This window comes from Rattus rattus, chromosome 12, assembly GCF_011064425.1.
Source record: "Rattus rattus isolate New Zealand chromosome 12, Rrattus_CSIRO_v1, whole genome shotgun sequence".
Taxonomy (NCBI): domain Eukaryota; kingdom Metazoa; phylum Chordata; class Mammalia; order Rodentia; family Muridae; genus Rattus; species Rattus rattus.
The window spans coordinates 72,643,246-72,655,427 of NC_046165.1; the positions used below are offsets into that span (position 1 = coordinate 72,643,246).

The following is a 12,182-nucleotide window of genomic DNA, read 5'->3' on the forward strand; positions in this document are numbered from 1 at the left end:
TTTTTTTTTGGTCTTTTGAGACAGGGTTTCATTATCTATTCCTGTCTGATATCGAACTCACATACATCTATCTTCTACTGCTTTCAACCACTGAGATTAAAGGTACACACCATTATGCCCCGCTTAGATTAAAACAACAACAACAACAACAACAACAACAACAACAACAACAACAACAACAGGAAAATGAGATTAATTTTTATATTTATTTATTCTTCTTTTTTTATTTTTTTTTGGAGCTGGGGACCAAACCCAGGGCCTTGCGCTTGCTAGGCAAGTACTCTACCACTGAGCCAAATCCCCAACCCATATATATATATATATATTTGGGTGAGTATATGTCACATCCATGAAGATGCCCTTGTAAGTATTGAGTGTCCTATAGTTGTATTTCAAAAACTCTGTTTATTAGTTTTTCATAATCCTCTTCTCGAAGAAGACATTATGGAGAGCATATTTCATATCCTTGTTACGCAGGCTATAGATGAAGGGATTTAAAGCTGGTGTCACCACAGAGTATATCAGTGTGATAGTTTTATGCATGTCAACTGAGTTGCCAGATGTGGGACTCACATACATCACCATTATGGTTCCATAAAACAGAGACACCACCAGCAGGTGGGACCCACAGGTTGAGAAGGCCTTTTGTCGTCCATCTGAAGAAGGAACCTGGAGAACAGCTCTGAGCACCAGGATATAGGATGCAAGGATGTACAAACCAGTGAGAGTAATGAAAAGAGTACTTACTGAATAGAATACATATTTTACGATGGGTGTAGGGGTACAGGAGAGCGCCATTAGTGGGTCCACATCACAGAGAAAATGATCAATGATATTGGGGCCACAGAAAGACAATCGAGAAATGAAGAAAATGGGAATCAAATATAGAGAGAAACCAATGATCCAACAGAAGGACACCAGAATACTACAGAATTGCCCAGTCATGATGGAAGGATAGTGCAGTGGGTGGCAGATGGCTAGGTACCTATCATAAGCCATGGCACAGAGGAAGAAACATTCAGTTGTACCCAGGGAGAAGAAGAAGTAGAACTGAGTAAAGCATCCAGAGAAGGACATAGTCTTAGTTTTGGATAGAAAGTTGACCAGCATGTTGGGGACTGTGCAGGTCACATACCAGATTTCTAGGAAGGAGAAGTTGGCCAGGAACATGTACATAGGGGTGTGGAGTTGTTGGTTCCACCTCACCGCACAAATGATGGCCATATTCCCAGTCACAGTTATCATGTAGACCAGCAGAATCAGTGAGAAAAGTGTGATTTGAATCTTCCAGGGACCAGGGAAGCCCAATAAGACAAAATACGTCACTGTGGATGCCTCTGACTTATTCATGACCACCAGACTGTGGGAAGAAGGTAGATAATAATGATATACTTTGTTGGTGAAATATCTTAAAGCTTTTCTTTGGACAAAGAGATTGACTCATGCAGGCAAATGCATTGGATATTTTAGAACATTGAATAAGTTTTATCCTATTTCTGAGTATGTCCCTTTCGCTCCAAAGTTAATCTGTTTCTACAAAATAAATACTAAGTTTTGTGAATTTTCAGTGGCAGTAGAGAATCAATTAAATTTGATTTTTGTCATTTTAGTGATATACCACATTATAGCATAAGGCCCAGGGTTTGGTTTCTGCACCAGCAAAACAGGTGCAAAAAAAAAAAAATAAAAATATTGAAATAATGGCACAAATGATCCCCCCCCCACCCGGCTTGGTTTTCAGTGAAACTTTTTCAGACACAACCAAAGTGCCATCATTTTTAATCTGAGGACATGCATGCTATTATTTTCAATATACTTTGTATAAATTTCAATGGTTTATAATTTGACATTAATTTAGATTGTTTTTGGAACAGTTATTATTAAGAGAATTTATTTTTGATTATGTTGAATAATGACAGGAGAGGAAAGTAAATAATAATAAATAATTTTATGCAGCTTGCTTTTTCATATTTTAAGATATTGTATAAGGATTGTTGATTTATAATTTTATAAATATTTCTTTGTTTTTAGCAATAAATGCCTCTATTTTTATTCAGTTTAATTTCATATGTCAATTTATCATTTTAAAATATTTTTTAATTTATCATTTTTTATTCATTTAATATTGTTATATTAAAATGGACATAATATATGTGAGTATTTATGAGATTTTCCTCCATAAAGCACTTTTATTAGTTCCAGAATTTTCCTGAAAATTTATTATTCTCAGCCTATCTTCATTTACTTAAGTTATATCCGATATTCAAAAAACAAGGCATAAAAATAAAAATAGTTGTTTCTAAATTTAATTTACTTACATTCCAAAATTTGCCCCCTCTTTGCAGAACATAGTAATCACAGATAAATTTGTCTTCTTTATAAGGATATGTTAAATGTATATAATAAGACATTTTACTATGACATAGTCTTATGAACATAATACACTCCTATGGCTCTCACTTCCCCTCCTCAATTCCTCTTTCCTCTGAATCTTCTTCATTTCTTTCCTCTTTTATTACATTTTTCCAAGGAAAAATAATTTTAAAAATCAAGCTGGGATGTAGGTAGTACTTATGTAGCATAAATGATGTCGTGGATTTCATTAACTTATACCATAAAAAGATACAATAAAAAACTGGAAAAAAGAGAAAAACCGTCAAAGCTCAGCGGAAGAGCACAGGGATAGATTCAAAGTATCAACAAAATCTTTTAAAATTCCTCTTCAAAGATGATGTTTTATTGTGTACAGTACTGTCCGGCCTGAAACTTGCTATTTAGCCTCTTAGGCTACATTTTGAACCTTTCATCTTCCTGTCTTAGCCCTTTGAGTGGTAGATATTGTTATGAGAACTATGCCTGGCTGAACAAAATGATTTAAACTTTTCATGAGGAAGATATATATATATATATATATATATATATATATATATATATATATTAATAGAAATAGCACATATAACACTTATAGCATTCATTGAACATAATATAAAAGAAAACGTGGAGATGATATTAGATAAAATAGATATACTGTGATGGTGTAGCTGTCCCAGGAACAACAGTTTAGTAATAGCCCAAGTGAATGGTTCTAATTGAGCAATGTAGCTTCTATATTTTTAGACAGAAGCTATGAAGAAAAGAAATATGAGAATGAAGAGATTTTAAGTTTTTAAAACTAAGATAATTATTAAGAATTAAACCAACCCATACCGATTCTCATTTTGGTAGCACATCAAGAAAGACTCGTAGCTTTCTACAGCCACACTACACATTTTCCACGTTTTCACATAAACCTCTCTACAACAGGATGCCGAGCAGTCCTGTCCCCTGGAATGAAGCAGCAGCAGCAATGACTCTGAACCCAGGTCATAGATTTTGATGCCAAATCGAAAATATGTAAATCTGAGCCACATGCACAGCAGCTGTAGATTACGTTTGTTGACATTAAAGACAACAGAGCAATGTGTGCAGATAAAATGTTAGTCCTAGGAGAGGATGGCAGATGAACCCACAGATAACTGCCAATGTTAATGCAAAGGCTCTTCCTTACATGGCTGTTGTTAAGCTCTACATCAGCACTGATTTCATCTTGCTGCACAGCCACGTTCTCTTCTCATCCCCTTTTCTTCTTCTCTTTGCTTCTCCCCTCAAAGAGAATCTCTCTCTCTAAGGTCTCTCTATATAGCTCATCCTGGCCTCACTCAGAAACCCCCGGCTCCCCTTCCAGTGCTATGATTACAAGCATGCAACCCATTCCCAGATCCTTTCTTAATGAGCTGTGCAATGGATGAAGAGAGAACTGAGAAAGAAAACAGTAACTCCAATACTGATTCCTATTGGCTTCCATTTCAGGGCAAAGAGCTATTCCCTCACTGTCCTGCACACATATCATACAAAGACTCATCTTCCCTGATGCCTTAGCCACATTGTCCTGTGAATAAACTTGATACCCTTTAGCTCATTGACTTTGGACTGGGCAAATTCCATGATGATCTAAACATTCTGGATAATGTTCTTTTTCTTTTCATTTTGAGCAGAAAGACAAACTGACATTTGTTGAGAGCCTTTGAGCCCATTGAATGGGCAGATGCATTACTTAGTAGACCCACCTGTCATGCAGAGCAACAGTAGTGCCTGCCACATACTAGGTCATCCTGCAGTCAGAATAAGGACCCAAAGATTCTCTCCTTTCCTGGATCGAGCACAGCTGCTGTGCATGAGCATTCCATACATTACTAATTCTGCTGCCTTTGCACTACAAGACTGTAGTGTTCTGTTTCTCGCTGTGCAAAGATTGTGTGTCGGTCCCTTTTGATGTCCTATGTGCCAACTGTTATGATTTCTCAGCTCTCTGTACAAATGAACCTATTATTTTCCATGTTGTCCTTGAGGACCTGAGTGCTTCTTGTCATAGAGATTCACTAATGATCTTTATAAATTGCTCTACAGGGATTATTAAAGATAATGTGTATAATCCATGGCCTCTTTAAGTTTATGTTACTCTAATAGGGTATGTAATTTTGTGTCATGAGATGTATAGAGTGTTCAATTAAATCTCATTTCTTTTTAAACATTTCTTTATTATATTTTATTTTTAAAATTATTTTTTTGTTTTTTAAGATTACAATTATATCATCTTTCCCTTCCCTGTCCCACCTTTAAACCTTTCTATGTACCCCTTCTTGCTCTTTTTCAAATTTGTGGCTTCATTTTTTTTATTAATTTTTGTTGCACAGGTGCACACATTCCTCAGTATATAAATACATCCTGATCAGTCTGATTAGTTCATCTTTTTTTTTTATTAACTTGAGTATTTCTTATTTACATTTCGAATGTTATTCCCTTTCCCGGTTTCTGGGCAAATATCCCCTTATATCCCCTCCCCTTCTTTATGGGTGTTCTACTCCTCCTGGGTGTATTTGCTTCTTTTTGTTCTAGAGCTTTTAGGTGTGCTGTCAAGCTGCTGACACATGCTCTTTCCTGTTTCTTTCTGCAGGCACTCAGCGCTATGAGTTTTCCTCTTAGCACAGCTTTCATTGTGTGCCATAAGTTTGGGTATGTTGTACCTTCATTTTCATTAAATTCTAAAAAGCCTTTAATTTCTTTCTTTATTTCTTCCTTGACCAGGTTATCATTGAGTAGAGCATTATTCAACTTCCACGTATGTGTGGGCGTTCTTCCCTTATTGTTATTGAAGACCAGCTTCAGGCTGTGGTGGTCTGATAGCACGCATGGGATTATTTCTATCTTTCTGTACCTGTTGAGGCCCGTTTTTTGACCAATTATATGGTCAATGCTGGAGAAAATACCATGAGGAGCTGAGAAGGAGGTATATCCTTTTGCTTTAGGATAGAATGTTGTATAAATATCTGTTAAGTCCATTTGGTTCATGACTTCTCTTAGTCTGTCTCTGTTTAATTTCTGTTTCCATGATCTGTCCAATGATGAAAGTGGGATGTTGAAATCTCCTAATATTATTGTGTGAGGTGCAATGTGTGTTTTGAGCTTTAGTAAGGTTTCTTTTACGTATGTAGGTGCCCTTGTATTTGTGGCATAGATATTTAGGATTGAGAGTTCATCTTGGTGGATTTTTCCTTTGATGAATATGAAGTGTCCTTCCTTATCTTTTTTGATGACTTTTAGTTGAAAATTGATTTTATCTGATATTAGAATGGCTACTCCAGCTTGCTTCTTCTGACCATTTGCTTGGAAAGTTGATTTCCAGCCTTTCACTCTGAGGTAGTGACTGTCTTTGTCACTGAGGTGTGTTTCCTGTAGGCAGGAGAATGCAGGGTCCTCGTTGCGTATATAGTTTGTTAATCTATGTCTTTTTATTGGGGAGTAGAGGCCATTGATGTTGAGAGATATTAAGGAATAGTGATTATTGCTTCCTGTTATATTCATATTTGGATGTGAAGTTATGTTTGTGTGCTTTTCTTCTCTTTGTTTTGTTGCCAATACGATTAGTTTCTTGCTTTTTCTAGGGTGTAGTTTGCCTCCTTATGTTGGGCTTTACCATTTATTATCCTTTGTAGTGCTGGATTTGTAGAAAGATATTGTGTAAATTTAGTTTTGTCATGGAATATCTTGGTTTCTCCATCTATGTTAATTGAGAGTTTTGCAGGATACAGTAACCTGGTCTGGCATTTGTGTTCTCTTAGGGTCTGTATGACATCAGTCCAGGATCTTCTGGCCTTCATAGTTTCTGGCGAAAAGTCTGGTGTGATTCTGATAGGTCTGCCTTTATATGTTACTTGACCTTTTTCCCTTACTGCTTTTAATATTCGTTCTTTATTTTGTGCATTTGGTGTTTTGACTATTATGTGTCGGGAGGTGTTTCTTTTTTGGTCCAATCTATTTGGAGTTCTGTAGGCTTCTTGTATGCCTATGGGTATCTCTTTGTTTAGGTTAGGGAAGTTTTCTTCTATGATTTTGTTGAAGATATGGATTGGTCCTTTGAGCTGGGAGTCTTCACTCTCTTCTATACCTATTATCCTTAGGTTTGATCTTCTCATTGAGTCTTGGATTTCCTGTATGTTTTGGACCAGTAGCTTTTTCCACTTTACATTATCTTTGACAGTTGAGTCAATGATTTCTATGGAATCTTCTGCTCCTGAGATTCTCTCTTCCATCTCTTGTATTCTGTTGGTGATGCTTGTATCTACAGCTCCTTGTCTCTTCTTTTGGTTTTCTATATCCAGGGTTGTTTCCCTGTGTTCTTTCTTGATTGCTTCTATTTCCGTTTTTAATTCCTTCAATTGTTTGATTGTGTTTTCCTGGAATTCTTTCAGGGATTTTTGTGATTCCTCTCTATGGGCTTCTACTTGTTTATTTATGTTTTCTTGGAATTCTTTCAGGGATTTTTGTGATTCCTCTCGAAGGCTTCTACTTGTTTATTTATGCTTTCCTGCGTTTCTCTAAGGGAGTTCTTCACGTGTTTCTTGAAGTACTCCAGCATCGTGATCAAATATGATTTTGAAACTAGATCTTGCTTTTCTGGTGTGTTTGAATATTCTGTGTTTGCTTTAATGGGACAATTGGGCTCTGATGATGCCATGTATTCTTGGTTTCTGTTGCTTGGGTTCCTGCGCTTGCCTCTGGCCATCAGATTATCTGTAGTGTTACTTTGTTCTGCTATTTCTGACAGTGGCTAGACTGTCCTATAAGCCTGTGTGTCAGGAGTGCTGTAGACATGTTTTCCTGTTTTCTTTCAGCCAGTTATGGGGACAGAGTGTTCTGCTTTCACGCGTGTAGTTTTTCCTGTCTACAGGTCTTCAGCTGTTCCTGTGGGCCTGTGTCTTGAGATCACCAGGCAGGTTGGTGTTGCTTATGAGCTCTCCGTGGCGGCAGCAACCAGGAAGATCTGCACTGCCCTTTCCGGAGCTTCCGTGCACCAGGGTTCCAGATGGTGTTTTCCTCTGGAGTCAGAGATGTGGGCAGAGTGTAGTCTCTTCTGGTTTCCCAGGCGTGTCTGCCTCTCTGAAGGTTTAGCTCTCCCTCCCACAGGATTTGGGTGCAGAGAACTGTTTATCCAGTCGGTCCCTTCAGGTTCCGGGAGTGTCTCAGGCGCAGCAGATTTCCTGCTCCTGTGCCCTTATCCAAGGGAACCCAGTTTCCTCTTGGGCCAGGAATGTGGACAGGGGTGGACAGTGTTGGTGGTCTCTTCCACTCTGCAGTCTCAGGAGTGCCCACCTGTCTGGGCGGTGAGCTCTCTCTCCCCCGGGGTTTGGGAGCAGTGAGCTGGAGGCAGGGAGATCGAGATTGGGACTCCTGCTAAAAACTTCTATACCACATTTTTAATAGTGCAATTTGGCTCTTTGGGGTCTAACTTCTTGAGTTCTAGGTGTAAATTGGATATTAGCCCTCAATTAGTTGTAGGATTGGTAAAGATCTTTTCCCAATCTATTGGTTGCTGTTTTGTACTAATGACTGTATCCTTTGACTTACAGAATATTTGCAGTTTTATGAGGTCCATTTCATGATTCTTGATCTTAGAGCATAAGCCATTGGTGTTTTGTTCATGAAATTTTTCCCAGTGCTTATGTTTTTGAGGCTTTTCCCCACTTTTTTCTTCTATTAGTTTGAGTGTATCTGGTTTTAGGTGGAGATACAATAGTCAAAGAAAATGCAAAAGGCAAAAACCTCCTAACCCAAAACATCCAGGAAATCAAGGAAACAACGTGAAGACCAAACCTAAAAATAAGTATAGAAGAGAGCAAAGACTTCCAACTTAATGGGCCAGTAAATATTGTCAACAAAATTATAGAAGAAAACTTCCCTAACCTAAAAAAAGAGATGCCCATGAATGTTCAGGAGGCCTACAGAACTCCTAATAGATAGGACCAGAAAAAAAAATCCTGTAATCATATAATAATCAAAACACCAAATACACAAAACAAAGAAAGAATACTAAAAGCATTAAGAAGAAAAGGTCAAATTTCCCTTTTGAATATTGACGCAAAAATACTCAATAAAATTCTTGCCAACCCTGGCTGATCCCAGACCAAAACTCACTGCTCCCAAACCCCTTGGGAAAGAGAGCTCACTGCCTGGACAGGTGGGCATTCATGAGCACTGCAGAGCGGGAGAGACCACCAATACTGCCTACCCCTGCCAACATCCCTGGCCCAAGAGGAAACTGTATAGGGCCTCTGGGAACCAGAAGATAAGAGCACTCGAGCGGCAGGTCCCCTGAGTTCCAGACATTCCCTGGACCTGAAGGGACCCAGTCAACATTTCTCTGTACCCAAATCCCATGGGAGGGAGAGCTAAACCTTCAGAGGGGCAGACACGCCTGGCAAGCCAGAAGAGACTACACTCTGCCCACATTGCTGACTCCAGAGGAAAACACCTAACACCATCTGGGACACTAGTGAACGGGGGCCTCTGGGAAAAGGCAGCACAGGCCCTCCAGGTTGCTGCCCTCACGGAGAGCTCAAAAGCAGCCCCCTACAAGCAACTTCAGCTGAGGGACCACAGGTAAGACCAACTTTTTTGCTCCAAGTGACCTGCCTGGTGGACTCAGGACACAGGCCCACAGGAACACCTGAAGACCAATAGACAGGAAAGACTACAAGCCCAAAAGCAGAACACTATGTTCCCAAAACTGGCTGAAAGAAAACAGGAAACAGGTCTACAGCACTCCTGACACACACATAGGACAGTCTAGCCACTGTCAGAAATAACAGAACAAGGTAACACCAGAGACAACCTGATGGCGAGAGGCAAGCGCAGGAACCCAAGCAACAGAAACCAAGACGACATGGCATCATCAGAGCCCAATTCTCCCACCAAAGCAAACACTGAACATCCAAACACACCAGAAAAGCAAGATCTAGATTCAAAATCATATTTGATCACGATGCTGGAGGACTTCAAGAAAGACATGAAGAACTCCCTTAGAGAAATGCAGGAAAGCATAAATAAACAAGTAGAAGAATAGATAGATAGAGATAGATGTGATAGAAAGGAATCACAAAAATCCCTGAAAGAATTCCAGGAAAACACAATCAAACAGTTGAAGGAATTAAAAATGGAAATAGAAGCAATCAAGAAAGAACACATGGAAACAACCCTGGATATAGAAAACCAAAGGAAGAGACAAGGAGCCATAGATACAAGCATCAGCAACAAAATACAAGACATAGAAGAGAGAATCTCAGGAGCAGAAGATTCCATAGAAATCATCGACACAACTGTCAAAAATAATGTAAAACGGAAAAAGCTACTGGTCCAAAACATACAGGAAATCCAGGACACAATGAGAAGATCAAACCTAAGGATAATAGGTGTAGAAGAGAATGAAGACTCCCAGCTCAAGTAAACATCTTCAACAAAATCATAGAAGAAAACTTCCCTAACCTAAAAAAAGAGATGACCATAAACATACAAGAAGCCTACAGAACTCCAAATAGATTGGACCAGAAAAGAAACCCCTCCCATCACATAATAGTCAAAACACCAAATTCACAGAACAAAGAAAATATATTAAAAGCAGTAAGGGAAAAAGGCCAAGTAACATATAAAGGCAGACCTATCAGAAACACACCAGACATCTCACCAGAGACTATGAAAACCAGAAGATCCTGGACAGATGTCATACAGACCCTAAGAGAACACAAATGCCAACCCAGGTTACTGTATCCAGCAAAACTCTCATTAACATAGATGAAGAAACCGAGATATTCCACGAGAAAACCAAATTTACACAATATCTTTCTATAAATCCAACCCTACAAAGGATAATAAATGGTAAAGCCCAACATAAGGAGGCAAGCTACACCCTAGAAAAAGCAAGAAAATAATCGTCTTGGCAACAAAACAAAGAGAAGAAAAGCACACAAACGTAATCTCACATCCAAAGTCGAAAATAGCAGGAAGCAACCATCACTATTCCTTAATATCTCTCAACATCAATGGTCTCAACTCCCCAATAAAAAGACATAGACATTCCTCCATTGCTCATGGAATTGTAAGCTGATAAAACTACTTTGGAAATCAATCTGGCAATTCCTCAGAAAATTAGAAATAATTCTACCTGAAGACCCGGCTATATCACTTCTGGGCATGTTCTCAAAAGACGCATATATCCAACATATATGTTCATAGCAGCCTTATTTATAATAGCCAGAAGCTGGAAAGAACCCAGATGCCCTTCAACAGAGGAATGGATACAGAAAATGTGGTACATCTACACAATGAAATACTACTCAGCTATCAAAAACAATGACTTCATGAAATTCATAGGCAAATGGATAGAACTAGAAAATATCTTCCTCACTGAGGTAACTCAATCAGAAAACACACACACACACACACACACACACACACACACAGTATGCATTCACTGATAAGTAGATATTAGCCCAAAACTCGAGTTACCCAAGATACAATCCACAGACCACATGAAGATCAAGAAGGATGACGTAAGTGCAGATGCTTCATTCCTTCTTAATAGGGGGAACAAAAATATTCATAGGAGGGGATATTGAGACAAAGTTTGGAGCAGAGAATGAGGAATGGCCATTCAGAGCCTATCCCACCTGGGAATCCAGTCCATATATATACAACCACCAAAACTAGATAATATTGATGAAGCCAAGAATTGCAGGCTGACAGAATGATATAGCTGTCTCCTGAGAGGCTCTGCCAAAGCATGACAAATACAGAGGTAGATGCTCATAGCCAACTATTGAACTGAGAACAGGGTCCTCGATGGAGGAGTAAGAGAAAGGATTGAAGGAGCTGAAAGGCCTTGCAACCCCAACAACAATACCAATAACAAGAACAACAATTCCAACTAACCAGAGCTCCCAGAGACTAAACTACCATCCAAAGAGTACACATGGACAGACCCATGGCTCCAGCTGCATCTGTAGCAAAGGATGGTCTTGTTGGGCACCAATGGGAGGAGAAGCCCTGAACAAAACACCAATGGCTTATGCTCTAAGATCAAGAATCGACAAATGGGATCTCATAAAACTGCAAAGCTTCTGTAAGGCAAAGGACACTGTGGTTAGGACAAACCGGCAACCAACAGATTGGGAAAAGATCTTTACCAATCCTACAACAGATAGAGGCCTTATATCCAAACTATACAAAGAACTCAAGAAGTTAGACTGCAGGGAGACAAATAATCCTATTTAAAAATGGGGTTCAGAACTAAACAAAGAATTCACAGCTGAGGAATGCCAAGTGGCTGAGAAACACCTAAAGAAATGTTCAACATCTTTAGTCATAAGGGAAATGCAAATCAAAACAACCTTGAGATTTCACCTCACACCTGTCAGAATGGCTAAGATCAAAAACTCAGATGACAACAAATGCTGGCGAGGATGTGGAGAAAGAGGAACACTCCTCCATTGTTGGCGGGATTGCAGACTGGTAAAACCATTCTGGAAATCAGTCTGGAGGTTCCTCAGAAAATTGGACATTGAACTACCTGAGGATCCAGCTATACCTCTCTTGGGCATACCCACAAGATGCCCCAACATATAACAAAGACACATGCTCTACTATGTTCATAGCAGCCTTATTTATAATAGCCAGAAGCTGGAAAGAACCCAGATGCCCTTCAACAGAGGAATGGATACAGAAAATGTGGTACATCTACACAATGGAATATTACTCAGCTATCAAAAACAATGACTTTATGAAATTCATAGGCAAATGGTTGGAACTGGAAA

At 39.0% G+C, this 12,182-nt stretch overlaps 1 protein-coding gene across 1 annotated transcript; it reads right to left on the reverse strand.

Moving 5' to 3' along the window:
- Window positions 1-408: 408 nt before the first annotated feature.
- Window positions 409-1,350, reverse strand: LOC116913697 (olfactory receptor 11H7-like). The gene has a single exon (XM_032917993.1). It carries the CDS (start codon window positions 1,348-1,350, stop codon window positions 409-411), a length of 942 nt encoding a protein of 313 aa, XP_032773884.1.
- Window positions 1,351-12,182: the final 10,832 nt, after the last annotated feature.